The following is a 26,881-nucleotide window of genomic DNA, read 5'->3' on the forward strand; positions in this document are numbered from 1 at the left end:
TTTGCGAAGTCCGACTTCCTCACAACTCCGTCCATTCCCGCTGCCGCATCATCCGCTCCTGACCCCTCCGTCTCCATGGCACGAGGCAGCGGACCCGGCCTCGGGGGGCGGCCCGGCGGCGGACCCGAGGGTGGACCCGGGCGACGGCGGACGCGAGGTGGGGTCGGGGCGGTGCACCCGACGGCCCCAAGGGGGGGATTGACGGGAGGACGACACAAGCGGGGACGCACGCAGGAGATCGACGACGCGGAGCCCTAGACTACGACCCGAAGTCTCGCAACAGCATGGGCGCAGGCACGTCGGCGGCGCGCAAATCGATGGCCGCGGTAAAGAGCACGCTCGACGAGGCGAAGTGGAAGACGCTGGTCTCCTTTCTCCTCGCCGTACTCGGAGGGTGACGCCGATGCCGCCCACCGCTCTTTTTGGCCAGCAACTCTAGCGGCAGTCTCGAAGACGCAAAACGCATGTAGGTACGTTGATGTCGTCTGTTTCATCCGCTTTGACGTCTTTCCAGCTACGCAGGCCGGCTTCCCCCTCCGCCTAGCCAACCTCTTTCCCGCGGCGAGACTCGTGGGCCGCTGAGTGTCCTCGATACCCTGCTGCCGCCGCAGACCGGCAACGTGGTCTTCTTGGGACGAACACTGCACCACCTGATCGACCCTGTTGACAACGACGTGCCGGAGCACTCCAAGGATCGAATCAGAGACTGACTTTACACATGGCTGAGATGCCCGAGGACCTGCGTGTGCTCCGTCGTACCCACACCCACACGCAACGTCCACGCCTCTTCCAGAGAGTCGCACCCGCGACACGGAGGCTCTACACGCCATGTCCCGCCGCCGCAGGAGCTCGTGCGGCTAATGGATTGGGAGGAGTTCTACTTTCGCTGCTCTGTCATTGTCATCTCGTGCCTCGGCGCCTTTGCCTACTGCGCCTTTGAGCACCGCTATCCGGCAAAGTCGGCGACGTGGGCGGCGCCGTTGCTGTCTGCGATGGTGCTCATGGGCGATTTGATCCCGTACTCGTGTGGCGACCTGGGCTGGGGGCCGGTCGAGAAGCACTCTCAGAACGAGAACCACTGGGCGGGCTGGAGAGTCTCCCGAGGCGGAGCATGGGTGGAGCCTTGCCTGAAGCTGCATCCTCCCCACAGGCGCGCTGGAGCGTGCTCTTTGTCTCGTGCTCGCTCGGTGCGGTCCACTTTATGTGCGGACCCACATCGGACGGGTCGCGGCTCAAGGCGGTGACGTTCGCTGCGACGGGCCACCTGCACAAGATGACCAAGATATTGTGGAAGGTGTAGAGCCGAGATAAGCCCAGAACGGACGAGCGCGTGGCCATCTGAGCCTTCAGATCCTGGCCCTATCAAGGTGACGGACAAGGGGCTCGGCAGCCTGAAGCTTGCTGACAAGACGGGCTTCGTCCAGTCGGGGATCATCTTTCTTGGCATGGTCGTGGGGAGCGGCTGCGGCGCCTACACGTACCACAAGACCGACGTCTGGCTCTTTGCCCCAGTGGCCGCCATGCTCTTCCTCGCGCTGCTGCTCCACGACAACTGCACCGCGTCGCCGCCCAAGACGGCGAGCCCTGAGAACGGCGTCTGTTCACATGCGATTGCCCCGAGTTTAGGCATCTCGCCGCCGCCCAACTGGGGCAAAGTGCTCTCGCCCGACCTTAGCGCGCCGCTCGTGCCACCGGCAAAGGCGTAGGCACGGTATCGAGAGCAATTCACCACGCAGAAACGTCGCGTTGCTTGCGCGACCCGTGTGATTATTTTACACACAGAGATAGGGATATATCGCAGTGGAGGTACTCACAGACGAACTCACGTACGAGACTGACAGATCGTTGGTTGAACAGGGGGCCGACCTGAATAGATTACGGTAGAGGTTCGTTCGTTTCATACGAACGAGCGCCCAGACCACGCCGCACTTGAGCAAGGTTCGCTCTTCAGACGCCGCCGCGCATGAGCTGGTCGAGCGGGATGAGGTCTGCCTTCGGGTGCGGCAGCGCGTCGCCGTCGGCGTGCGGGGCGACGCCGACCCATCGGAAGCACATCGTGCCCTGCTGGTGGCCGACGGTGCTGATGAAGTTGCCACGGAAAGTGCCGTCGGCGTTCGGGTCGGCGTGCGAGACGAGCAGCGTGTACCTGCGGCACGCGTGCAGGACGTGTCATGGACGTGCCCTTCCCTTCCCCTGCAAGACGAGCCGCGCGTGTACAGCGACGGGTCGGACGCGTCGGGCCGCGCGAGCGTCGAGTTGGTGTGCACGGGGTGGTGGCGGTAGTCGAGGCTCTCCATCCAGTGGTTATTGAGCTGGAAGTTCCAGCAGCGGCACGCCGGCGGACGCGCGGTGACGCGCAGCACGAAGCCGGGCGGCAGTCGCCAGTACGAGTGGTAGTACCGGATGTTCGGGTCGCCGCCCGCCTTGTCGCACAATGAGTAGCAGTCAGCAGCATCGACTCATGAACAGCGCCGGGCATGTGGGGAGTCACCCTGCCTCGTTCGACCTCCGCTGGTCGAAGAGGGGAAGCTGGTTCGTGTGCTGCTGGAAGCCGGCCGCCCACTTGGCAAACATCGCCGACGCGCCGGCGACGAGCACCGCAGTCGCCTGCAGGCCCTCGTCCAGCTTGGCCGCGCTGAGCGGCGTCGGTCCGCCGCCGCCGCCGCCACGCGATGACGGCTCGCCCGCGCCGTGGCGCCGCGCAATCGAGAGCCGGGCGGGCTGCTCCGACGCTCGGATCCCAAACGTCTGCCGCACGATGAACATCGCCTCTCGAGGCTCCGGCACGAGCTGCAGCCTACGCGATCACGAGTCTGTGGTCACGACTGACCATCGCCGCTCGAGGCTGTGGCAGGAGCTGCGGCCAGTTGGGAGCGTCGGCGGGGCGCGTCGCCGAGAGGAGGATGGTGAAGCCGCGCTCGCCGCCGCTGGGGCCGCCCGCCGCGGCATCGTCGTAGACGAGCTGCTCCGCCTCGAGGTAGTCCACCGTGCGCAAGCCGCCCTTGCCGCCGTATTGGCCGGACTGCGTGCCGAAGCCCAGGTAGCCGACCGTGCCACGCGTGCCGGTCACGACGTACTCGAGCGAGCCGTCGAGCGTCGCGTTCTCGTAGAGGTTGTCCGGGTTGTCGGAGCCGATGCAGATGCGCGCCGCGCGGCTGCCGTTCGCGATCGCGCACAGCTGCGGCGCGCCCTCCGGGTCGGCGCACTCGATAAAGTTTTCGAGGCCGGCGCGGAGAAGTCGGGAGAGGTAGCGGTAGCCCTCAGCCTGATTGAGCGGATCCTGCGGCGCGCCCGGCGCCACGAGCGTCGCGCCGGCGGCCTTGAGTGTGTCGCAAAACTCGTCCCAAGCTTGGCCGCTGGCGACCCGCTGCTCGGCAAGTGTGGAGGTGCCACCGCCGCCGGCGAGCAGCCGCCGGACCCACAAGACCCAGAGCGCGAGCGCGCGGTAGACGGAGAGCGCGGTCCGCATGAGCGAGCGCACAAGCGGAGAGAGAGCAGGCGCCATTTTGCGTCGGACGGCGGCGGTGGCAGCGGTCGACGCCTCAGTGGGTGGGGTGGGGTGGGCGCCGGAGTGGGAGTGGTGTGACTGCTCCTGTGGTGGGGGCCGCGACGGCTTCTGAGGAATGCGCGAATCGTGCTCGCAACGAACAGAGGGCGCATCCAGGCGTTCTTCACACCGCATCGCAGAGCAGATTGTGAATGAGCTTGCGGCGACGGGGGTCGAGTGCATAAGTGCCTCGCCGTCCTCGCAGGAGTCGCTTAGGCGGCTCCCGTGGTGTACCTGTGTTTAAGGTATGTTGTTGGCAAACCAAGACACAGAGCTGTGTTAGTGCCAGTGCGCGCCAGTCCCGTGCCCAGTGTCGTGCGGCGAATCGAAAAATTCTTTTTCGCTTCGCAACACAGACATACAAAATAACCTCAACTCCCTCAGTCTCTAGGACTCCGAGTGTGTGTGTGTACTCACTCACTCACTCTCTAGGACTCCCCTCTCAATGACCACCTCTATGCACATTCGAGGCGGCCTTATCTTATGGAGGGAAGTGCTAGAATCATCATCTAGGAGGGGAGGGCCCCCCCCGCCCCACCCGCGGATACTCCCTCTCGCGCCGGTTCGGCACGCAGGAGATTGCGCTTCGCAACACAGCCCGGCCGCAAACAGCCGGGTGCAGACACGGCGCAGACAGGCAAGGCGGTGCCGCCCCGCCGTCGTAGCCATGCCAGTCCTCCTGCTCCTCCTGCCCATCGCGCTGAGACCGACAGCACCTGGGAACCGAGCAGGCTTCGTGCAGATGGTGCAGCCAACTACACGGCCCGGTGATGGTGGCGCCGCGCGACCTCCGGCTGTGGCAGCGCCGGCTGGCTTTGTCGCGCCCAAGCCAAAGCCGCTCTCGATGACCCGTCCCAAGGAGCAGCTGCCGTCGCTGATCACCGGTGGACTTGCTCTCGCCGTCCGGCTGGCAACAGGCGTGTTCACACTCGGCTGGACGCCCAGACTGCTCACCGGCGACGACGCTGCGGCGGTCGGAGTTGAGTCTGGCACATACGGCTTTCGCGTCGGCCCGGTCGCCTTTCGCGATACTTCGCCGCTACTAGCGGAAGCGGTGCGGCCGGAGGAGCCGCTGGTGCTGTACGAGTACGAGGGTTCGCCCTTTTGTCGGAAGGCGCGTGGGGCGGCCCTGCTGCACCTGCCGCCAACTCACTGACGGCTTAGAGTGGTACGGATAGGTGCGCGAGGCGGCGCTGCTGCTCGACCTGCCGCTCGCCCTCCGCCCTTGCCCCGGCGCGAGGGCGGGCTTCGCATCGGAGCTGCAGGACATGACTGGCCGGCGGACCGTCGCCCGTGCCCGACCTCCTTCTTGACCGGCAGACGATCATGAGTAGGAGCGGACCGGCCGGATGACCGTCCCGTTCCTGGTGGACCCAAACACGGGCACCGAGATGTTCGAGAGCGACGACATCGTCGAGTACATGCTCTCGACCTACGGACCGCCCAGAGCCGCGTACGACCCAAAGGCTCTCTGGCCGCTGCGGGGAGGCTTCCAGGTGGCCACCGCCACGCTGGCCACGCTGCTGCGAGGCCTCGCCGGCTCGCAGCGGCAGCCGAACGCGCGGCCAGACAACGAGGCGATGCAGCCGCTGCAGCTGTGGGGCTACGAGCCGTCGCCGTTCGTCCGCCCGGTGCGGGAGAAGCTCTGCGCGCTCTGCTTGCCGCACACTCTGGTGCCCACGGCGCGCGGCTCCGCCAACCGGGACGCGCTCGTGCGCAAGACGGGCGTCCAGTTCCAGGTGCCGTACCTGGTCGACCCAAACACGGGCGTGGAGCTCTTCGAGAGCCCCGAGATCGTCGAGTACCTCGAGGCGGTCTACACCGTCCCGTCGCGCTGAGGCGACGGCTGGGACGTGCTGGGCGAGGTGGGGCGACGGACTGATGGTGTCCGACTCACTCCGCGAGGACGTGGGACGTGAACATGACTCATGTGTGCACCGCACCCTTTTCGAACCTTGTGTGGTCAAGAAACGGATGTGCGTCTCGGATGTCCGACACACACACAACACAGTCACACTCCGTCTGTTCGTATTGCGGTAAGGTAAGGTAAGGTAAACTTCTCCACACACACGAGGTGGTGGGGCAAGGGGGGCAACCCTCGCGTCTCCACGTCTGACGGCGGATCGCGATCGGCGCGACCACACCTCGCTCCTCGCCGGCCAGGTCCTCGGTCCCGTCGCGGTCCTCGGGGACCTGGGCCTTTCTTGCTTTGTTTTCTTGCTAGGTATTTTTTTGCTAGAGTATACACAAGAGACTTGCGCCATGCTTCTGACAGCCTGCCACGACTCTCATAAAGCCGTATTACAATTTTAATATATTCTGCTCACCCCCGGACGCTGCAGCCCCGAGGCGAGTCCTCACACTGGACACTGGACAACGTTTTGGCATCGGCCTGCAGCCTTAACGCTTAAGCGATCGCCTGAGCGCCATGCCTCGAGCCACGCTGGCCCTCCCTCCCCTCGCAGACCGAACCCGCGTCGCCTCCAACGTCGCCCCCAACGATGGCCACCTTTCGCCATGCCGGGCCAAAGGCGTGGATCCAGAGACAGCAGTAGGCAAGCGAGGAGAGCGGCAGAAAGAGGGCGCAGAAGTCGCAGCCAAAGGCGGCGCCGATGCCGTAGAAGAGGCAGACGAAGGGACAAAGGGTGAGCAGTGGCAGGTCCGAGGCGTGGGCGTGGGCAGGCGCCTGCGGCGCGAGAGCGGAGGGGCTAGGGTGGGCCGAGGCGGGAGGTTGGAGGCGCCTCGGTCCGCATGCGAGTCCTGATCATCGTCGCCGCCGCACCAGCGAGTCTCGAAGCGGACATTTCTGTACGGCGACTTGCAGATCGCGCAACAGCTGCTGTGGCTCTTCACTTGAGCGATGAGGCGCCGCTGGCACGATGCGTGCAGGTGGAGGTCCCGGCAGTCGCAGAGATCGGTGAGGAGCGGCTCGGTGCTTGAATCGCCGGCGCAGACGAAGCACTGCGCCATGGGCGGCGGCGGATATTCCAACCTCTCCGTGGGTGCCAAGCGAGGGCCTAGGCGGTGCCTGCGCGTTTATTTTTTTGAGAGCGCCTTCGTTGTTAATAATACAAACCCAATGGTTTTTTTCGAAGAGCAAGACGTTCAAAGCACTGGGCTGAACGATGTGTATCCATAGCCGCGAAAGAATTCTTGCTGTGCGAGTGCCATTCTGTAAAATTCCTTGGGCTCGTGTGATCGCTACTGAGTAGAATTCTTCCTTAGATCATCGGTCGTCCAAGAATTCTTCCTGTGCTAGTACCATTCTTATAAAATTCTTGGGGTCCTTCTGATTCTCGAGGTTCTCGAGGTGGATATCCTTTGTTTGGCCGCGTTGGGTAGCGAGGATTGGTGTGACGCGATCCACGCAGGCGTGTTTTCTGGCGGCCGACCGTCAGTGCACGGAGTTGCCCCTTCTCCGACTGCCCCGGCTAGTTCACGAGTTTCGCGGGAGTGACCCCATGCTTCTGATTCACACGTGACGCAGAGTTCTTCCTTAGGTGATCGATTGGCCGCTTCCTCCTCCTGTACGTAAGAGCCACATACATTGAAAATTCACTCGCGTTAGAATTCTTCCTTAGATCGACCGATCGTCCAAGCCCGAGCCGCCGCGACGCCGCTGGCGGCATCAGAGGCCTGTTTTTGGCTCCGTCGCAGCGGCTGAATGCCCAAGGGCACCGGTAGTCCCGTCGATGGCCAGAGAATCCCTGGCATCTCGCTCGAATCCATCGCCAGGCAGAAGACTCTGGCGCCGGCGCCACGGCTGTCGCCGACATCAGAGCCGCCCGGCAGCGGCAGCCGACCGCGTAGAGCGCCGACGATTGTCGGAGACTCGCTCACCCGCGCCAGCTCTACCGCATCGCTCTCTCCGCGCACCGCGCCGATCCTCGGCGATGCGCTGATCGACGCCGCCGAGGCTGATGCCGACGACCAGAATGCCGATGCGCAAAACACATTCCAGCTCGGGAGCGGCGCGGGTGGGGAGATCGAGGAGCTCGCCGAGTCGCTGCAGGAGAAACTGGAGGAGCACTCTCGCGCACGCAAACGCTGGGCCTCCCTCTCCTTCCTCGAGCCGTCGCTCGAAGCTGACTTTCGGGAGCTCACGTTTCGAGGCGTCCCGTCTAGCAGAGAGGCGGCAAGAGGCGGCAGAGAGGCGGCAGAGAGGCGGCAGGGAGGCGGCAGATATCGAGCCGATTCAGTAGAGATCGAGATGCGGCGACCAAGAGCCCCCCCCGCGTCGTCGCTAGGCCACCTCCGCTCGTTCCGGATCGTGCTGCTCAGCCTGGCGCTGTTCTCGATCGCCCTCCTCATCTACGACCACCTCACCCTCTGCGCCGAGAAGGACGTGCACCCGCTGCAGGAGCCGTGGGGGCCGAATCGCCGCCGCGCCCTGCAAGAAGAAACAAACAGCAGCAGCGCGCTGCCGCTCGACCCCGTCTACTGCGGCAGCGGCACTGACTTCGCGCTGATCATGCGGGGCGCACAACTCGGCTTGCTGGTGCACGCCTGGGCGTGGACCGTTCTGCCGCAGAGGCTTCCTCCGTGCCTCGAGTGCCACCCGGCGACGGAGCGGATCTTGGTGCTGGTCGTGATGGTGCTGACCAGCTGGGGCTGGTGCATGTTCAACACCATCGCGCTCTACCAGCACCAGGTGGGCTGCGACAGCGGGAGATAGAACGGATGGCTACTTGATGACTAGCGAATGAGTAATGAACACCAGGTGGGGTCCGACGGCGGGCCCGAGGAGTCTAGCTTCAACTTCCTCTTCCTGATCGTCATGTACACGGTCTTCACACCCGGCATGCCCTTCGAGATCGTCGTCTTTGCGGGCTGGGGGCTGATGATCGTGATGGCGGCCACGAATGCCGCGCTCTGGGCCTGGGTGCGCCAAGACGACGGGAACGACTTTGCGAACAAGTGGGGCTACGTCCTCTTTGCCGAGAGCTTCAAGGAGCTCGTCGTCAACATCCTGGGCACCTTCACCACCTTCGAGCTCATCAGCGAGATGCGGTACAACTTTTGGCACGCCAACCTGCTCAAGGAGGCGCTGATGGTCTCGCGGCTCGTCCGGCGAGATATAGCCGAGATATAGCCGAGATGCAGCCGAGATGCAGCCGAGATGAGCCGAGATGCAGCCGAGATGCAGCCGAGATGCAGCCGCTGATTGTCACACGGCTCGTCCGGCGCAGCATGCACCGGCGGAGGGCCAGCGCGCAGCGAGCCGCGTCTTCACACCCTCCGTGCGAGCAGGCGCCGCATGCACCGGCTAATGACAAACACGCTCCCCGAGCCGATCCTCGCCGCCCTCGGCGGAGGGGACACCGCGTGCGTGCGCGTCTACCCCGGCACGACGGTGCTGCAGGCGGACATGGTGGGCTTCCCCAGGCTGGATCAGGACTCGTCCATGACGTGCCCCCGCACCCCGCCCCCGCAGGCGGACATGGTTGGCTTCACCAAGCTCTCGGCGACGCACCCGCCTCAGCGAGTCCTCGGACTGCTCTCGGACATCTTCGAGGCCTCCGACCGGCCGTGCGAGACGCGCCGGGTCGAGGGGTGACGAAGCAGCCAACTCTGACTCAACCATCCTTAGGACTTCGACCGGCTGTGCGAGACACACCGGGTCGACAAGGTCAAGACGATCGGAGACGCGTACATCGTCTGCGCGGGCGCGCTCAAGGAGCCTCGCGAGGACGACGCGGCGAGGATCGTGCGGATGGGGGTCGCGATGCAGGATGTGGTGCAGCGCAAGGCGGCGGCGGAGGAGATCGAGATTGCGGTCCGGGTCGGCGTGCACACTGGGCGCGTCACCGGCGGCATCATCGGCACCGTCCGGTTCCATCTTGACATGTGGGGCTGCATCTCGGCTAGATCTCGGACGGATCGCGGCTGTACCTCGGCTGTAGGTTCCACTTCGACATGTGGGGGACGGGGGTTAACGGGGCGGTTCGGATGGAGGAGACTGGCGAGAAGGGTCGCGTGCACATCTCGTCGAGCACGTGCGAGCTGCTCCAGACCTTCTCTGACCTTCCCGTGCCGCCTCTTCACACGTGCAGCTGTGAACAGGTACGAGCTGCTCAAGACCTACGTCAACTGCACGCCCAACCTCCGGCGCGAGGACATCCCGCCCGCCGACGTCGAGGTTGGCATCCAGGGCACGTACTGGGTGAGCCCGGGCGGAGCAGACGACCGGGGCAGCTGCGACCTCAACGACGTGTCGGCGAGTGCGGGCGCGCGGGCGCTGCGTGCCCTCCTCGAAGGCGGCGGCGGCGACCAGCCCCAGCGAGGCGGCATGCGCTCGCTCCTCGCAAAGCCGCTCGCCGCGTCTGCGCGCGCGTCCGCGTCGATCCAAGGCCAGGCGTCGGGAGGGCGCGCGAGATAGCCGAGAGATAGCCGAGATGTGGCCGAGGTGCAGCGCCCGTGTGAGACCGAGGAGGCCTCGGGAGGCTGCGCGGTCCGCAGCGTCAGAGAGGCACACCTCACCGCTCTCCACGGCCTCGCTTGTCGACAGGTGCGCGACCAGCCCGGTGGGCGGTGCCGGTGGCGGCGGCTGGAGGTCCCTGTGGGGGGGGGGCGGCCGCAAGTCGCGTCCGGACGGCTCCTCCTTCGGGCGGCGAGGAGGGAGCGGCGGGGGGCTCGAAGGGGCGTCCTCCTTCGGCGGCGGCGGCTGTGGCTCGCTCGAGGGCGAGGTGCTCGACCCGGACGCACCGCCGCTCGAGATCACGGACCGCGCCTCCTCGTACCACTTTTTCACCACGCCGCGCGCGTCCAACCCGTGCCGCGGCTCCTGCGAGTGCCGCGGCTCGATGGCGGCCCCTTCGCCGCCCGGCTACTCGTCTGCACCGGCGCGCCGGCTCGCAAACTTCTCCGCAGAGCCCGGGGCCCGCAACTCGGCCGGCCCTGCGTGGGACCTCGCCTCGCCTCGCGGCGGGCGGAGCGACGCCCACTCCTTCGGGCAAGGCGCCGCTGCTTCGCCAGCCGCTCCGCCGTGCGCCTCCGAGCAGCGCATCTTCACGCCTCGCGGTGTGAAGAGCAGGCCGCGCGGGCGGCTCGATCGGCTCGCCGCGCAGCACGACGGCGTCGACGCGCGAGACAGCCGCCGTCGAGCTCTCGCAGGCGCGGATGTAGCCGAGATGGAGCCGAGCCTCCCCCCCGTGGAACCAAGGTGCACCAAGTATCGCCGAGGTGCGACTGAGAGATATAGCCGAGGTGAGGCCGCAGTGTAGCCGAGGCGTAGCCTAGCCGAGGTGTAGCCGAGGTGTAGCCGAGGTGTAGCCGAGGTGTAGTCGAGGTGTAGCCGAGTGAGGCCGAGGTGTAGCCGAGGTGAGGCCGAGGTGCAGGCTAGCCGAGGTGCAGCCGAGGCATGACGGCCGCCAGCAAGCTCTCGTAGGCGGTTGCGGACTCGAGGTTGATTCCTTTTGACTCATTCATTGACTAGCTGAGCTCCCGCAGGCGGTGGCGGACGAGCTGGCCTCGCCTCGCGGCCGAAAGACGTGCGAGTCGCAGGCGGGCATGGGGAGAGATGGCGAGAGATGGCGAGAGATGACGAGAGATGAGATGACATGCAGCGTCGCGGGCGGGGCCTCCTCCGCGAATCAAAAAGGAAGTATGACTTCGTGGCCGATTTGCCGCAGGCGCGCGCCTCGTGCTTCTCGCGCGCAGACTACAAGTCGCGCCGGGACGGCTCCGTCGGCGAGGGCCGGCGGGGAGGGTCCGTCCCGGCGGCGTCGCAGGTGTCGGTGATGGAGGACATTGTCGAGACTGGGGAGGGGGACACGGTCGCGCCGACGTCGTACACGGTGCAGATGCTGCCGTCGGAGGTGATCGACGCGCTCCGCCGCTCCGCCATCTTCCTCTCCTTTCTGATGCTCATGGCGGGGGGCTACGACTTCGCACACTGGTGGCAGCACCCGCTGATCATCGACCAGCACGGCAGCTACCAGACGGTCATCAACCTGCTCCTCTGCCGCTACCTGGGCGGGATGCTCACCTCGGCCGCCATCGCCTCGGTCCTCATCGTGCTCCGCTTCTCGATCGGGGGCGCGCAGTACGCCAACGTCGCGCTGCTCACCTTCCCCTTCTTCACGTCGATGGTCGGGTACTGGCTCGCGCCCGACGCCTCGTCCCAGTACACGGCCTTCCTCGGGCGAGAAGATAGCCGAGAGATGGCCGAGAGATAGCCGAGGGATGGGCGAGGGATGAGCGAGGGATAGCCGAGATATAGCGCAGCACACGGCGGAGGCGGCACATTGATCCCGGCCTCTCGACCCTGTGAACGGCGTCTCTTCACAGCCCGAGGCGTGAACACAGGTTGCTGCACATCGCGTTCGGCTACTCGACGCTCGCCCTCTCCCTCCCGCTCCTCGTGCTCATCATGATCGTCCTCTCGGCGGGGTACCCCATCTGCCAGACGGTGATGCTGCGCTTCTCGCAGGGCATGCGCCTCGCGTGCAACAACAAGGTGTACACGCCGGAGGAGGAGTACCCGCTCATCTGGGCGCTCGTCGGCCTGGGCTGCGGCCAGCGAGAGAACGACGACGGCGTCCTCGAGAACGGGGAGTACGACACGCCGGACATCCTCCCGTTCTCGTGCGCGAGCAGCCAGCTCGCGGGACGGTACGCCACGAAGCGAGGCTTCCCGGAGCCTACCTACTGCAACCCGCCCTGCCCGGAGGACCCGACGAGCTACTGCCCCTCCAACTGCGAGTCGTACTTCCTCGAGTGGCCCTGCAACTCGATGGCGCCGGGCGGCGCTCCCCCTGGACGCACGAGACTGACCGAGAGGACCCGAGAGAGCCTGAGACTAGGCGCCGAACGGCGGCTCCAGCAGCAGCATGCTGATGACCATCTTCCTCTTTGTCATCGCGCACGGCGTCGGCATCATCTACAACCTCAACAGACGGCCCGACCTGCGCAGCCGCGCCACACCTGCTAAGTGAGACTGAGCAACTCGTAATGCATTGATGGCTCAGGTCCGGCCTTCGCAACCACGCCAAGCTCCTCGACGACACGCGCGAGCACATCGACGACATCAAGGAGGAGGTCGTGCGCTGCCAGCAGCTGCTCGAAAACATCTTTGCGCCCGAGGTGCTCGAGCGGCTCAAGGCCAAGGCCGCGGTTGACGGGGAGGGGGCGGGCGAGATCATTGCCGAGGAGTTCGACGAGTGCTCCTTCCTCTTCGCGAAGGCCCAGACTCCCCGAGACTCGCCTAGATTCGCCGAGATTCGCTGAGATTCGCCGAGAGGTTTCGCAGAGGTGTTCAGCCTCGAGTCGCTCGGATGAGCACCCTGCCGGCACCTTCGCCGAGCTGGTTTTCCCCGAGCCGTCTCCGCAGGTGGTCGGCCTCAAGTCGCTCGTCGACGACGAGAACCAGAACGGAGAGGACGTGGTCGACGTGCTGCAGCTCGTCTTCAACCGGTTCGACCAGCTGGCCGACCTCTTCAAGGTTCAAAAGGTGCGCAAGACGGTCAACGAGTACTACATGGTCGCCGCAGGACTCCCCGACCCGACACTGCTCGAGGAGGCGGGCGCTCGCGCCTGCGCCTGCGCCGCCCTCGCGCACTCGATGGTCCAGATGATGGACATCATCAACTCGGACCCCGTGGCGCGAGACCTAGCCGAGAGACGAGATCCGGCCGAGATGCGAGATCCGGCCGAGATGCGAGATCCGGCCGAGATGCGGGATGGTGGCGCCGGGACCGGAACACATCGCTGCGGCCCGGTCCGGCGGCAGATGCTTAGTCGATGACGGATACGTAGGTGCGGGACCTGGACGTGTACGTACCATGTCCGAGACATGTCTGGGACAAGTCTCGGACATGTCCTCGTAGGTGCGGGACCTGGACGTGTCGCTGCAGCTGCAGGTCGGGATCCACTCTGGCTCCGCCATCGCCGGCATCATCGGGCACAAGCGCTTCCAGTACGACCTCTGCGGCGACGCGGTCAACACGGCCGCCCGCATGTGCGCGTACTCCGCCCCCGGCTGCATCACCATCTCGGACACGACGCAGTCGCTGCTCGGCGATGAGTACGCCACGCTCTCGCGCGGCGTGCGCGAGATCAAGGGCAAGGGGTCGATGCACCTGCACTACCTCCTCGCGCGCACGAACCCGTACCTCAAGGCGGCCGGGGATGCTCCACACTCCTCATCAGCCAGGGGAGGAGGCGGACTCATAATGAAGCTCTTTCCCGCCCCTCCAGGCGGCCGAGCCTCCGAAGGTGCAGCCTCTCTCCGCGCTGCTCCCGCCCGAGACGCTCGAGAAAGTGGAGCCGCCGCCGATGCCGTCCCCGCAAAAGAAGCACGCCGCCGGCCGAACCAAGCACCGGTCCAAGCCTCTGGAGCGGGCGGCGGGGGCGGCGCCGCCTCCTTCGCCGACGCGCGAGGCGGGCGAGAGCTGGAGGGGGAGCGGGGGCAGCCTTGCGAGCGCCTCGCGGCGCCACCCCCCCCGGGCGGGGCCTGCGACGGACTACTCAGCGGTTGAGAACCATGGTTCATGAGCCATAGGCGCCACTCTCAGGAAGGGGACTCGCGCCGGCACTCGCAGCGGCACTCGCAGGACGGCTTCCGGCTCGTCGAGGGGGCGACGCAATGCACACCCGGCTAATGGATGAGTATTTGCTAGCAGGACGGCTTCCGGCTCGTCGAGGGGGCGACGCAGGCGCGGCCGTCGGACCTCATCCGCAGGGCCACTGGCGACAGCCTCGGCTCCGGCCGGCTGCACGACCTGCACTTGCTCGAGAAGCACTCGCCTCGGGATCCCGACGGCGCCGACGGCAGTTGCGCGCGTGTGTCCGAGGAGCCGCCAGCGGCGTGCGGACCCGCCTCCCGCCGGCCCACACTCACCCCCCCAGCACCCCTTCCTTCACAGGAGTCTGCGTCGGCGGCGAGCGTGCGGCGAGGCTCGCGCGGCAGCTCCGCCGCGCAGAGGAGCGCCGGCTTGCCGACCTCGTCGCCTCCGCACCAACGGAAGCCCGGACAGCAGCAGGGCGGAGGGCAGCAGGGCGGAGCGGCGGGAGAGGCGGCCGGCATGGAGGCTTCGCCCACGCGGCGGAGGCACCGCCGGAAGGTGTCGAGAGACCGCACGGGGCCCACAGCCTCTCCAACCAACTGATGAATTGATGGTCAACTCATCATTGATAGGCGTCGAGAGACCGCGCGGCCGACCTCGCCCGCGGCGGCATCGACGTCCGCTCCCCCTCCTTCGCCGTCATCGCCAACCCTGCGCCTCCGCGCAAGCACAGCAGCAGGGGCGCGGCGGCGCAGGGGTCGGCGCGGCAGCGGCGGACGGAGGAGGAGCCTCCGCTCGCCGCTGTCGGCCGCAGGAGCAGCCGGGGCGAGTGGACCGAGGAGCTGGCGGAGCAGGCGGCCGTCAGCGTCGCCTTCGGCTCCACGATCGGCGGCGGCGGCCGCGGCATCTTCAACCAGCTCAGTCGCGAGGTCTCGCTGCCCAGCCTGACGGAGCGAGCCTCGCAGGGGGAAGGCAGCAGCGGCGGTAGCGGCGGCGGCAGCCGCCGCACGCCCTCCGCCTCCGCCGGCGTCGCCCCGGGCTGCTGGGCGGGAGAGCAGAGGAGCAGCCCGCCGACGCCGGTGAGATGTAGCCGGGATGCGATGCAGCCGACGCCGGCGAGGACAGCAGCTGACCCGTCTGCATCTCCCTCGGCTTCGTGACCTTGGCTTCCCGTCTGCCCTAGGCGGGCCATGCCGGGCGGGAGAGCGACTCGCGGCGATCCATCGCAGACGGCAGGTGGTCGCTTCACGCGAACTTGTGATGCGCCTCTCGGGCGCCCTCCGCTCGGACGCGTCAAGCGTAGAGGTAGCGGTTCTCTTTTCGCTGCCATACACCGCGGCACTCTTCTCATACTACTTCGCGTGCCGTCTACCGGTCTCTATACGTTAACCCAGACTAACGTTTAAACACTCCCACTGACGCGTTCGCATGTTTTTCTTTGAGAGCGCCTTCGTTGTTAATAAGAAAAGGAGAGGGGTCCCTTGTGCGCTTGTCGCAGACGCAGTCAAACACACACACACACACACACAAAACACACACCGCACACCGCGCACCGCGCCCACCGGCCACCCGCCCCGCCTAGGTCGGAAAGTCGAAAGAGATGAGGACTTGAGGAGATGTGGAACAGCCCGAGGAATGGAGCGAACAAACATGGGAGGTTAAAGTCGCGCTGCCGGGCGTTTCTCACTTTCCGGGACACTCCCGTTGATTATTCTTTTTTTCCTGTGTCGAACCTGACAGAGTTGTTTGGTATTGCTAAAAATCTCTCTCTCGAACCTGTGTGCTGTGAGAGAGAAGAGAAAGTCATGTGAGTGAGAGAGAAGCCTTGATGGCGCGGGGATTCTTTTTTCCGCGCGCGTGCCGGCGATTCTGTTTCTGTGACAGGCCTCTGCATTCGCCCATGCGGGCCTTCATCGCTTTCGCCTTTCCGCAGCCAAGGTCCAGCATTTCGACGCGTAAAACGTCATCGACGCGCCCTCGGTGGCGATCATGGTTTTGTCAGCATGTGTCCCAGAGATGGACAGGCGATACTTGTGTAACACATGCTTGACCTGCCCCACAAGCAACTGGTACCGCCCTGGTGGAATTTGCCTGATGCTGCAACGATAATCGCACATCGAGCGCGGTATGCCACTCACGAAGTTTGGAGTTTGAGAATACTGCGGGCAGTTTTCCGAGTCTCCAATCGTGAGCATGCGGCTGCAGGTGGTTTGGGCGTCATCGGAGGGCGTGCTGCACGGCAGAGAGAGAGAGAATTCTTGATACGAAACCACGACGACACACACCAGTCGACTCGCATCGGTTGCCTCCATGAACGGCGGAGCTATTCTCGCGCCCACACCACACCTGGCTCCAACGTGGACACGCCCATAGCTGGGGACACTACTAGGTCACGCATGGCATCACAGAAGTTTTATCTCTGGGCCCCGAAAGGCATCTCTAGCAGTGTCGTTACGCATGCCCCCTCCCATCCTGGGCGCATGCGCCTCACGTCTCGCCAGAGCATAAGCCCTTGGCGTGTGGCGAGACGAGTTTTTCGCCATGCAGCGAGCAGCAAGCCGCCCGCCACAAACGGCCGGAGGCATCGCCACGGCACTGGCTGCGCCGCGGTCCCGCACCCGTCGACGCAGCTCCCCCCGCGGAAGACCGCGCGTAGCGACGCCTTGACGATCGAGATGAGCGCGCTCGAGGCTCGCCCACCTACTGCCCCTGAGAGTTGGTTATGAGTGGGCTCAGCTCCCCCCCTTGGGATCGAAGCTTCCACGACCTCTCTCTCTCTCTCTCTGCTGCACGGCATTGGTAGGCCCGTGATTACGCTGATCATGTAAAAGCCGGTGCAGTCGCTCGCAGGATAGGGTAGCAAGTCGCACCTCCCTCCTGTAGCAAGAGTCCGACCCGTGATTTCGCAACGGGGCCGCACAAACAGACTTTCCGATGTGGAGGTCTGCACCGGGACCTCCACATCCGGTCCTGGGCCAAAGACGCACGAACCATCGTCAGCGACGGCCAAGGGGTCGTAGTTGACAGCGAGCGCCACCGTGCACCCCGCTGGTGGCGGCAGCGGTGGCGGCGATGGCGGCGGGATCAGGCACTCTGCGCAGCCCCCGCAGCCGCCCCAGGCGCACCGCTGTTCCCACGCATCCGTTTTGGTGTAGCAGTAGCCTCTGCAAATGGCCACCGGCGAGAGGTTGTCGCCGCCGCCCTCAACGGCCTCGTCGCCGCCGCCCTCAGCGGCCTCGTCGCCGCCACGCTCAGCGGCCTCGTCGCCGCCGCCCTCAGCGGCCTCGTCGCCGCCGCCCGTCGATTCTGCACCACCGCAGCGGCCTCGTCAAAGTCTCCATTCGATTGGGTGATCAGATATGCTTGCCCGTCGATCAAAGTGCACGTGCAAATGGCAGAGTTCGTGTTGCAAGGCCACCATTGGTAGCCATCTGCGCATGTCTGACAATTACGGCTTGTTGCACCATTTGGTGGCAGGCCCGGTGTTGGCGTGCAGGTTCTCTGTGATGGGCCCTCCGTCGTGGGATATGCTTGCCCGTCGACGACTGCCGCACTGTTTTTTTGATGCTCGCGGAGTCCGGGGAGTCCGTATCAGAGAGCCGGCGGGGGGCAGGCGCAAGGGTGCAACGTGTCCCGAGGTACTGGCTCGACCTGCGTCCTATACACTCGTTTCCTATACACTCGTTTTGACAACAAGGGCTTGCCGCACAACTACACTTCTGCGACACAGATGCGGATCTCTCGGGTGAGGCAGCGCTGCATTTTACAGGATCTGGCGGCCAGATGCAAAGTCCCGGCCTATGCTGGTGTTCAATCCCGCTATCGACAAGTTGGCAGCTAGTTCATCCCTTAGGCCCGGTGGCCACCGATCCATCTTGCTGTTGAGCAGGCAGGACCGCAACATTGCTTGATCGGAGCCCAATCTCGGGTCGGAAGGATATTGCCCAGACAGCTTCAAGTAGTTTGTCCACACCAGGAGCAGGTAAAAGGCGAGTGCTCCCCCGTCTGCTGAGAGGCTTTGGTCAAGGAGTCCTTTGTATGCTTTGAACACGTCCTCTCTCTTGTTTCCGGTGGTCTCCTTGGCTTCTTGTTCACATGGATCCTTGTATTCTGAGTAGACCCCCGGAGAGTAGGCCTTGTATTTGCACAGGCAATACCACCCATATACCCCCCTTGGCTTCGGGCCATGGAAATGGGCGATGCGTATGTTTGTCTTCTTCTCCTTTTGCCAGCCCCAGTACGCCTTCCAGTTCCACTCATCTGGTAGCTTGGAGATTGATCCCTTGAAAAACGCCAGGAGGAGACCCTGGTCTCCTGCAGGAAAGTGAAACTTGTGCTCCACCCCAAAGCGCAGAAGTGCGTCGCGCTTTTGCGAGAACCGCTCCACGTCCATCACCATCACCCCGGAGTTGCTGGGAGCGGAGCCTCTCACGGCTTCAGGACCCATGGCCAACAGCCCCCCATTCCGAGGCCGGATGAGATTCTGCTGGCCAATGTCCCCCAAGAACAAGACATCCGTGTCTGTGTACAGTACCTGCTTGTAGGACACTGTGGATTGGCATCTGCTCTTCTCGCCACGTAGATGCGCGCCAAGCGGTCCGGTGTCGTTGACTGTGAGATCGAGCCGCAGGTAGGCGCCAACGCTGGGGTTGTGACGCAACCCAGCTTCCCTCATCTTGTCTATGAAGCTCAGCCCATGAAATATGACCTCCACCCCTTGCCCTTGCAACCAGGCCGTGATGTTTGTTGGCTTGCCATCGTAGATGAGATGAGGCAGGAGTGAAGGCGCTGCCTTGCGTTGCGAGCCCACTGCTGCTATGACGTAAGCCATACTGGCTTCGATGGCATGTGCCGGCATGTATCTCGCACCAATGGCCATGAACCACGGCACGCAACCTTTGGGGCAGTGGCATGGAGATGTGCTTGGCGATATTCGTAGCTTGCGCGATTTCGTGTGGATCTTGTTGAGGACCTCCTCGTGGTCCAGGGGGTCGTAGGCCATTAATGCGCCCATGGCCTAAGTAGGTGCCGGAGGCAAGGGGTTGAGGATGCGGGCATCCGGGGTGCGGAGGGTGTGGTGGTAGCGGGACTCGCCGGAAGCGCAGTGACGTCTGGCAGCGCAGTTGAGGATGCAGCAAGCGCGGCGCCGCCAGCGGCGGTGACCAAGCCGCCAGAGACGGTGGTCAAGCAGAGAAGAATGCCGAGCAGGCGGGCCTTTGAGTTGCGGCGCCACATTACCGTCTCGCCTTCGTAGGTGGTTGTGTGGCCCTCACACGTGAAGGGCAGCCTCGGCAGCGCGTCGGACGGGAGGCTCGAAAATGCTTGGGCGCCCGTGAGCAGGAGGCAGCTCACAGAGTCGATCATCAGTCACACCTCTCACCTGCGAGCGTGCCCGCTTGGTGGGTCGGCTGTCTACCGCGCTGGCGGTGGCGGCGGCGGCGGCGGTACGGGAGCGAGGCGGTGTGGACGGGGGCTGCGATGTGCCTGCTCGAGCGCAGCGTAGCCCCAGGCCACGTTCCCGGACGCTCCGACGCACTGTTGGCTCACAACGTTCTTCTCTTCCGTTAAGGAAGGAATCTAAAGAAAGAAAGAAAGAAAACAGACAAGGAATCTAGCGAGAGCTTCTGTCGGGCGGAGTTTTTCTCCCGACTGTGGCAGGCGGAGCAAGCAGCGCGATCGCGCTGGTACAATAGAGTACAACAAAGCAAGTCCTCGCCAACGACGCATGAGCCGGCCCGTAGCCGCCGCACGCCCCTACAAAGAGACGATCGACAGCAAATCGCCCGACGTCCGCCGCACCCGCGTTAATGAGGCGATCAGCCGCGGAAGAGAGAGGCGAGCGGCGGCGGCAGCGGCGGCAGAGGAGGAGGAGGGGCCGTCTGGGCTCTCGGCACTGCTTTGCTGCTGCCTGCCGGGTGGAACCGGCAACGCGCTGTTGAGCGAGGTTGCGATGACCGCCAGCGCGATGCGTGGCCCGCCGCCGCTCGAGCTGCTGCCTGGGTATGCGAACGAGAGCGGATCGGGGCGGGACCCGCCGACGTCTGGGTGGCTCGAGGTGGTCAACAAGTCGGAGCGAGACGGCGAGGTGATTGCGGTGCTCGCGGGGGCGAACGTGGTCGAGTTGCTTCGCTGCAAGGCGAGCCCACCCGCCGCCGCTCCAAGGCTCTTCGGGCGGCGGCATTCTCTTCACACACGCCTGCCTGCGAAAAGGTGGGGTCGCTGCTGCTGCTTGACGAGGCGCTCCGCAACGGCGTGATGGAGGACCAGACGGTGGTCAGCGCGGAGATCGGGCCTTCCGTCGACACTCTCGAGGTCAGTCACAGCGCTGTAGCAGCAGCCGTGGCAACGATGAGAAAGTAGCTCTCCCCCCCCCCCCCTCTTCGTCACACACCACTCCTCCCGCCTCCCTCGCCAAGCCTCCCTCTTTCACACCTCCCTCTCCACACCCCTCTCCAGGTCGCGCTCTTCACCAAGCCGAGGCTGCCGACTGCAGACGCTGTCCGGTCGGGCGTTGTGCGAGACAACTTCGCGGAGGCGCGTAGATCTATCACTATTGTTGTTATCATTGCCATTATCCGGCCTTGTGCGAGAGAACCCCGCACAGGCACGTCATTACTGTGCGCGGCGTGATTGTTGTTGTTCGTGCAGGCACAACTCAGCCACACCTCGGCACATCTCAGCCACACCTCGGCACATCTCAGCCACACCTCCGCGCATCTCAGCCACACCTCGGCACGAGATGGGCTGCGAGCAGGTGGCAAGAGCTGTGAAGAGAGAGCTGTGAACAGGTCACGGCGTATACCTGCCGCTGCGCCGGCCGCAACGTGCTTCTCAAGTACAAGCGAGGGGCGCTCGAGGTGCAGAGGGGGGGCGGGGGCGGGCTGGCGGCCTTCGGCGTGGGGAAGCGAAAGGCCGTCGGGTCGAACATCGACATGAAGACAAACGTCGAGTCGCTGGAGCAGGCGGCAGTGAGACCGGCCACTCACTCACCTCCAACGAAGGAGTCGTCCAACCGTTCCAACCGCTGCTGACGCAGGTGGCACTGCCATGACATCGGCGTGCAAGGGCCGGGGATCGAGTGGGCTCGTGCCGCGCCCCGATCCCGCAACGCCACGCCGCGCCGAGGCGAGAGAGGGTGGAGGAGGGGCTCGGCGAGTCCTCTCTCTCTCTCTCTCTCTCACACACACACACACACACACACACACACACACACACACACACACACACACACACACACACACACACACACACACACACACACACACACACAGCCGTTCGGCTCGCGGTGGCATTCGGCCGGGAGAGAAGGTGAGTTCAGATGTTTGCGTGACGGGGGTGAATCTGAGGTGAGCGGAGGTACGTTTCGCGCTGGTAGTGGTACATGCGCTGTAGTATGGAGCTAGGTAAGGTAAGGTAAATTTCTCCACACGCACATCAAAAAAAAACTGTTCAGTTTTCAAAGGCAAAACACAACGCTCTGCGGTTGGTGCACCCCTCTCGCACTGACACATTCCCCTCTACCCCTCATCCCTACCCTTGGCTGAGCACATCTACCTGCGAGCTAGCATCTCCGCATTTTCTCCTCTAGTCATCCGCCCGCGCCGCGCGTCACTATGGGCGTCTAGTGCAGCCACTGACAGAGCTATTCCGAAGGAGTGGTCGACGCCTCGCCTAGAGTCGGGTGGGCCCGCGCACTGCTTAGCCCTGAGGGGGGAGTGTGTGTGAGGCGGTCACACGAACATCAAAGAGTGGTGGGGCAAGGGGGCTCTGGGCTCTACGATGCTGGGGCAAGGCGCAAGGCCAAGGGTAAGGTACTTTAAGTAAGGGGTAAGGTAAACTTCTCTCCACACACACACGAGGTCGTGGGGGGGCAAGGGGGGGCAACCCTCGCGTCTCCACGTCTAATGACAGGAGCCCCACAGCATACCATTCAAAGTGCAATTCCCAGCGCGTGGGTGAGCGGTGTGTGTTGTGTTAGGGTGCCCACAGCGCACAGGACCCAAAAAAGTAAAAAAGAATTCTTAAGATACAAGCCTGAGCTGCGCACCGCAAGCCCGGAGGGCGTGCTCCCTCAGCTCCAGCTCGCTCGGTCTGCGGTGCCTCTTCACAAAGCGATGGCACGGAGGGTGCGGCAAGAGCAGGCGCGCCGACCTCCAGAGGCGCTTGGCGACGCCGGCTTCGAGATGCTTCGAGAGATCGGGGTGCTGCACGAGCAAGGTGCGACTTCTTATCCCTATCTTCTCACGCCGACACCAGGCCAAAGCTACCCAACGCTACTGCTCGAAGGCGAGCGCATGGTGAGCTCCTCGGCTGTGGCAGCAAACTGCTGGGACCATTGCCCCGAGGAGCCATCCTCGCTCTCGACGCTGCCTCCGACTGGCACCGTCCTCGCCGCGGACCCGCTCGCTGTGCAGCCGCGGCTGTGGGAGCACACATGGCGCCACCCTCTAGAGCTCTACATCCCGGACGCGCAACAGAGACCCGCACACTTACCTGGAGAAGCGGGCGCTCAACGCCACCCTCCTGCCCCTCGCAGGGCATTCGCTCCATGCGTACTGCTGATGCTGGGCGAGGGACGTGGCGTGGTAGTGAATGCGCCCTCGTCGCTGCCGCTGTACGAGCACGTCGGCATGCTCGCCGAGCAGAAGGCGCCGCCCGGAAGCGCCGACCACGGCGAGGTGTGGCCTGGAGATTCGTGGCTCGACTCGTGCAGCAGCGTATTCGGGTGGGCTGCAGCTTCTACAGGGCTTAGGGGCACAATCAAGCGCGACCCGACTGATGAACGACGTGCGATCGCCATAGGTGGAGCCCCGTCTTCTATGGCGGTGACTCGGAGGCCGCTCTTTGCCTGTGCCTTGCTAACCCTCCCCGCGCTTCTCCGGGCCGTTATTTTTCTGCCTGCCCCGCACCCCTCAGGCGGAACGTCTCACTGTTCTTCATCCGCACGGCTCGCTGCTGAGCGGCTGCCGCCAGCTTGCGCCTACGCTGTATGAGGGTGGCCGCCTCCTCGACGCGGCGATGCTCGTGCGTTGCGGCAAGGCCAAAGCGGAGGACTTCGTCTTCTTCCGTGGGCGAGAATTGCCGATGTCGCCGAGATGGCATCTCCATTTCTTCCCTGTATTCGGTCTCTCTCTCTCTCTCTCTCTCTCTCTCCCTGTATTCGGTTGAATCCGTGCCAAGGATATGCCCGGGCCCGCTTGTGATGCGACCTGCTCGTGCGTCCCCCAGGCGCGTGCAGTGGGAGGACGACGAGTTCGCCGAGCAGCTGGCGCGTGGCGACTGGATGATCTGCCCGAAGGCGCGCGGCGAGTGGATGGTCAACGCAAAGGGAGGCCACGGCTTGGGCGAGGATCGTGCGCTGAGCACCGCCGAGCAGGAGCTGCGCGACCAGCGGCGGCTGCGTTCGTCGTGGGCGGCATGGTCGCTGTGCGTGGAGAGCCTCGGCGCGGCGCACGCCCCCCTGCTCCGCTTCCGCCCTGACGCGCTCAAAGAGGCGATCGTGAGGGAGGATGCCACCTGGAGAATGACGCATGCTTTCGGACCCGCCCCTGGCGCACTCTCGTAGGCAATTGAGCGGATCAGCTTCCCAGAGGGCCCGCCTTCACGGCAGGACGAGCGATTGGCCAACGCGCTGAGCGGCGGACGGAGCTACGCTGTGGGGGACGAGACGCCAGCGTGGCAGGAGTCTAGAGACGAATGACTCGCTTACCTTCCTCGTTATGCGGTTCTGCTGCTCTGACATCGAGCGCACTTGTGCGTTGTGGCCCTGTGCGGTCTAGCTAGGTCTCCCCTCCCAATGCACTCCCGACTAGAAGACTTTCGCGTCATGCCACATCGGTCATTGCACCGACGGGGTGTGGCGGAGAGTCTTGGGTCTCGCCTCTCGGTCTGTCGGCCGCTGTCGCCAGCTCGCCACCCCCCCGGCCCGTGTATACTCATTTGGGCCTCAATCGTCATACAATGAATGCCTCCACTGGTCCAAGACTGTTGCCTTTCAAACCTAAACTGAGAAGACGCCAAGAAGAGAGAGAGCGCCGCCATAATACACACCGGCACCGCGCCAACGCGGCCGGCTCTGGAGGCCACAGCTGCATGCGAGACGTCCGCGGCCGCCGCGAAGTCACTTCTTCTTGGAGTTGTCGACGTACCCTCCCCCCTCGACCGGGACGCCGGCATGATCCACCTGCTCACGGCTCGAGTGAAGGAAGCAGCAAAGGCCGCTTTCGCCCCGCTGGAGAGAAGCGCCGGCTGAAGGCATTCCTGAGCTCGGCTACATCTCGGCTACATGTCGCACCGGCTTGGTGACGAGGCTGCCCTGCGGCAGCACCTCGATGAGGTACCCGTCCGGGTCCTACTCACAGTGAAACCGAGATGTAGCCGAGACATGATGATCAGTAAGTTTCTTTCTTGGTCGGGCACCTTGAAAAACGCGAGGCCCTTGATGCCGCCAGAGTTGGGCGTCTTGGTGAACTCGCACCCGAGCTCCGCGAACCTGTTCGTTCACAGCCGGCGTCTTGACGGTGTGAACGCCGCGTCTCAATGTTAGCTCGCAGCCGAGCTCACGGACCGCGCACACGCGTCGTACACATCGGGCACGGTGATGCCTACCCGCAGCTTCAGGCATGAGGGACGTCTCTTCACAGCGTCGCGTGCGCGGAGGCGGTGGGTGCTGCCGAGGTGGCCAAAGCCTCCACGCACCGCCTCGCCGTCCTTCGTGCCGGTGGCGTCCCCGTTGCCGACGTTGTACACCGGCCCTGTCTCGCCCTCGGAGCCGTAGTTCCATGTCAGCTCGATGCAGCCCGGCGTGCGCATGCAGAAGGCAAAGCGCTCCTCCGGATCGGACGGGATGCTGGCTGGGTCGACGGGGGCCACAAAGTAGACGTTGAATCCCCACTGCTCGAACTCGCGGTGCGTGACGAGGTTGAAGCCGAGCACATCGCAGTAGAAGGCGAGCGAGGCCGCCGGATCCTTGACCCGCAGCATCGTCTGCTGCATGATAAAGTCGCGGGTCTCCGGCTCACGCTCCTTTGTATAGTAGCGGTCCACGTCTGGCGCAGCGCTCGCGATGGCGCCGGCGCGAAGGTACCGCACTGACGCGGCCACCCCGCCGGTGGGAGCGAACGCCGCCGCGCGAGGCAGCAGCGCGCTGATGAAGGCGAGACGCCGCATTTTGCTGGCCTGATGAGCTGCCCACAGCGGTTTCTAGGACGTCAGCAGCGACTGCGACATACTTTTAGCTTACTGGGAGAAAAAAGAAACAGTGCGTTATCGGGAGGCCGAGAAGGATCGGGCGGCCGCGGCGGCGGGCGAGAAGGCGGTCCTGGCGGAGCTTAGGGCGATAGGTCTGTCGCTCGCGGTCAGCACTGGCGTTCTCAGGCCGGTGCAGCCGCGGGAAGTGCGGAGCCTGGCAAGACGACTGGTTGGCTCGACGGACCTTCTTGGGCAGGTTTTCCGGTGGGAGGGGGAGGACTACCTCGTCAACGACATTGCACCGGGACCGACGTTGTCGGGGGGGCAGGCGCTGAAGGCGTACGCCTGCTGTGTGAAGAGGCGTGTGGCATCGGCGGGCCCGCTGTCCGAACACAACTCGGCATTTGATATCCGGTCAGTGTGGGACCGAATTGAGGGGGACCGAGCGAGGGGGGAGGCGACGCGACTACTGCGCAGTCTGCGGCCTGATGCGGAGCGGGAGGGGGGAGAAGCGGGGCCGTCGGCGAATCCGGGCCCTGCCCCCCCCCCCCTCCCGAGGGGAGACGAGAGCTAGGCCCCCCCCCACGAGCGGGGTGGACGGCCGACGCGTGGAACCACGGCTGGAACGGCCGCAGGGGCAGGGGGCGCGCGCGCGCAGCGCCAGTGCAGCACGGAGTGCCAGCGGGCACACAGGGAAGGGTGTGATTCGGGCGGCTGCTGAGGCGGCTCCGAGGCGAGACTCCGCCTCCAAGGTGGCCGCCTCGAAGGCGAGCAGCCTGCCCACCGGCGCACGAGGTCGGTTGGTATCATCGGTGCCGGTGCTGGAGCCGGTGCCGGTTCGTGTGATGGTGCGAGTGCGTCGCGTCGTCGCGCTTGGTGTCGTCAGGCGTTTATAGCTGCGTGCGTGCGCGCGCTTCTTTCTACTGTACACGCGGGCGCAACGAACATGGCTAGTACAGCAGAGCACATGCGAGGGCACCGGCGCCGCGACTTCAGACAGGCTGCTACGACTAGTGGAGAGGCAATGCGTCTATCATGACTCTACATGCGGCGTTGGCAATCGGCGCGCCTATGGTGTGGTCTCGCACCGAAGGTAGTGTACAGTCGTCCCCAACGTCGCGCGCCTACAGCCCTCTCCACCCAGACAGACAGGCTGCTACGGCTAGTGGAGAGGCAAATCATGACTCTACGTGCGACGTTGGCGATCGGTGCGCCTATATGGTGTGGACTCGCACCGAAGGTAGTGTACAAGCGTCCCCAACATGGGGCCGGAGGCGAAGGAGGAGGAGGATAAGGGGGGTCGACTAATATTGGGGCAAATGTAGATTTCCCGAAATATTTTGAGAAATATGACAGCCTTGTTCGGAAGGAGAAATTTCCGGAAATTTACCATACCTGTGTTGACGCGAATGACACTCGACGCCTGAATGACACTGACGCCCGATGACCTGCTTGACCGGTGACCGATGACCGCTGACCGCTGACCGCTGACCAGCGTCAGCCTCTCCGCGGAGGCGCACCATCACTGCCGCGCGGGCCTGCCGGCTCAAGCAATGGCGGTGGCTGTTGACGGTCGAGTTGGGCCGCGTGGAGGAGGCGGGACGTACCGCGTAGCCCGACGCCACGAAGGCCATCCGCT

General features: G+C 64.5%; 7 protein-coding genes across 7 annotated transcripts; 4 read left to right on the forward strand and 3 right to left on the reverse strand.

The window, feature by feature from the left end:
* Nucleotides 1-1,947: 1,947 nt before the first annotated feature.
* On the reverse strand, nucleotides 1,948-3,469 carry EMIHUDRAFT_232632 (hypothetical protein; the record flags this gene model as incomplete). Its single annotated transcript, XM_005783010.1, has 4 exons — nucleotides 1,948-2,146; nucleotides 2,218-2,423; nucleotides 2,599-2,769; nucleotides 2,960-3,469. The coding sequence occupies 4 exons, from the start codon at nucleotides 3,467-3,469 to the stop codon at nucleotides 1,948-1,950; spliced, it is 1,086 nt and encodes a 361-aa protein (XP_005783067.1).
* A 745-nt stretch (nucleotides 3,470-4,214) lies between these two features.
* On the forward strand, nucleotides 4,215-5,385 carry EMIHUDRAFT_232633 (hypothetical protein; the record flags this gene model as incomplete). Its single annotated transcript, XM_005783011.1, has 2 exons — nucleotides 4,215-4,622; nucleotides 4,882-5,385. The coding sequence occupies 2 exons, from the start codon at nucleotides 4,215-4,217 to the stop codon at nucleotides 5,383-5,385; spliced, it is 912 nt and encodes a 303-aa protein (XP_005783068.1).
* A 1,826-nt stretch (nucleotides 5,386-7,211) lies between these two features.
* Nucleotides 7,212-15,466, forward strand: EMIHUDRAFT_468338 (hypothetical protein; the record flags this gene model as incomplete). The annotated part of the gene is made up of 19 exons (XM_005783012.1): nucleotides 7,212-7,524; nucleotides 7,795-8,198; nucleotides 8,268-8,557; nucleotides 8,798-8,918; nucleotides 8,982-9,100; nucleotides 9,611-9,880; nucleotides 10,056-10,532; nucleotides 11,148-11,672; nucleotides 11,855-12,265; nucleotides 12,372-12,479; nucleotides 12,517-12,661; nucleotides 12,879-13,145; nucleotides 13,375-13,593; nucleotides 13,745-13,977; nucleotides 14,049-14,100; nucleotides 14,170-14,340; nucleotides 14,413-14,610; nucleotides 14,685-15,131; nucleotides 15,236-15,466. 19 exons carry the CDS (start codon nucleotides 7,212-7,214, stop codon nucleotides 15,311-15,313), a joined length of 4,848 nt encoding a protein of 1,615 aa, XP_005783069.1. The 3' UTR covers nucleotides 15,314-15,466.
* Nucleotides 15,467-17,815: 2,349 nt separating this feature from the next.
* Nucleotides 17,816-19,416, reverse strand: EMIHUDRAFT_232636 (hypothetical protein; the record flags this gene model as incomplete). Its single annotated transcript, XM_005783013.1, has 2 exons — nucleotides 17,816-19,069; nucleotides 19,162-19,416. 2 exons carry the CDS (start codon nucleotides 19,414-19,416, stop codon nucleotides 17,816-17,818), a joined length of 1,509 nt encoding a protein of 502 aa, XP_005783070.1.
* Nucleotides 19,417-19,755: 339 nt separating this feature from the next.
* Nucleotides 19,756-21,112, forward strand: EMIHUDRAFT_442460 (hypothetical protein). The gene is made up of 5 exons (XM_005783014.1): nucleotides 19,756-20,188; nucleotides 20,263-20,364; nucleotides 20,509-20,586; nucleotides 20,841-21,017; nucleotides 21,092-21,112. Exons 1-5 carry the CDS (start codon nucleotides 19,778-19,780, stop codon nucleotides 21,101-21,103), a joined length of 780 nt encoding a protein of 259 aa, XP_005783071.1. The 5' UTR covers nucleotides 19,756-19,777; the 3' UTR covers nucleotides 21,104-21,112.
* Nucleotides 21,113-22,956: 1,844 nt separating this feature from the next.
* EMIHUDRAFT_442463 (hypothetical protein) lies at nucleotides 22,957-23,864 on the forward strand. Its single transcript, XM_005783015.1, has 3 exons — nucleotides 22,957-23,169; nucleotides 23,209-23,545; nucleotides 23,618-23,864. The coding sequence occupies exons 1-3, from the start codon at nucleotides 23,042-23,044 to the stop codon at nucleotides 23,750-23,752; spliced, it is 600 nt and encodes a 199-aa protein (XP_005783072.1). The 5' UTR covers nucleotides 22,957-23,041; the 3' UTR covers nucleotides 23,753-23,864.
* A 170-nt stretch (nucleotides 23,865-24,034) lies between these two features.
* Nucleotides 24,035-25,189, reverse strand: EMIHUDRAFT_418368 (hypothetical protein). Its single transcript, XM_005783016.1, has 5 exons — nucleotides 24,726-25,189; nucleotides 24,620-24,656; nucleotides 24,472-24,544; nucleotides 24,347-24,403; nucleotides 24,035-24,235 (listed from the first exon to the last, which is right to left on the reverse strand). Exons 1-5 carry the CDS (start codon nucleotides 25,045-25,047, stop codon nucleotides 24,173-24,175), a joined length of 552 nt encoding a protein of 183 aa, XP_005783073.1. The 5' UTR covers nucleotides 25,048-25,189; the 3' UTR covers nucleotides 24,035-24,172.
* Between the last annotated feature and the right edge of the window lie 1,692 nt (nucleotides 25,190-26,881).

The sequence above is a fragment of the Emiliania huxleyi genome (genome assembly GCF_000372725.1).
Source record: "Emiliania huxleyi CCMP1516 chromosome Unknown EMIHUscaffold_183, whole genome shotgun sequence".
Taxonomy (NCBI): domain Eukaryota; phylum Haptophyta; order Isochrysidales; family Noelaerhabdaceae; genus Emiliania; species Emiliania huxleyi.

Excerpts from the sequence above, each read along its gene's own strand:
- EMIHUDRAFT_442460 (XM_005783014.1), top strand. The coding sequence starts at position 19,778 with ATGAGCCGGCCCGTAGCCGCCGCACGCCCCTACAAAGAGACGATCGAC. Across the intron at positions 20,189-20,262 it reads TCGAGTTGCTTCGCTGCAAG|GTGGGGTCGCTGCTGCTGCT; the intron begins GCGAGCCCACCC and ends GCCTGCGAAAAG. Across the intron at positions 20,587-20,840 it reads TGCGAGACAACTTCGCGGAG|GTCACGGCGTATACCTGCCG; the intron begins GCGCGTAGATCT and ends AGCTGTGAACAG.
- EMIHUDRAFT_442463 (XM_005783015.1), top strand. The coding sequence starts at position 23,042 with ATGAGGGTGGCCGCCTCCTCGACGCGGCGATGCTCGTGCGTTGCGGCA. Across the intron at positions 23,170-23,208 it reads GGCATCTCCATTTCTTCCCT|GTATTCGGTTGAATCCGTGC; the intron begins GTATTCGGTCTC and ends CTCTCTCTCCCT. Across the intron at positions 23,546-23,617 it reads GCCCTGACGCGCTCAAAGAG|GCAATTGAGCGGATCAGCTT; the intron begins GCGATCGTGAGG and ends GCACTCTCGTAG.
- EMIHUDRAFT_418368 (XM_005783016.1), bottom strand. The coding sequence starts at position 25,047 with ATGCAGCAGACGATGCTGCGGGTCAAGGATCCGGCGGCCTCGCTCGCC. Across the intron at positions 24,657-24,725 it reads TGGAGGCTTTGGCCACCTCG|GCATCACCGTGCCCGATGTG; the intron begins GCAGCACCCACC and ends AGCTGCGGGTAG. Across the intron at positions 24,236-24,346 it reads GCAGCCTCGTCACCAAGCCG|GTGGATCATGCCGGCGTCCC; the intron begins GTGCGACATGTA and ends AGCCGTGAGCAG.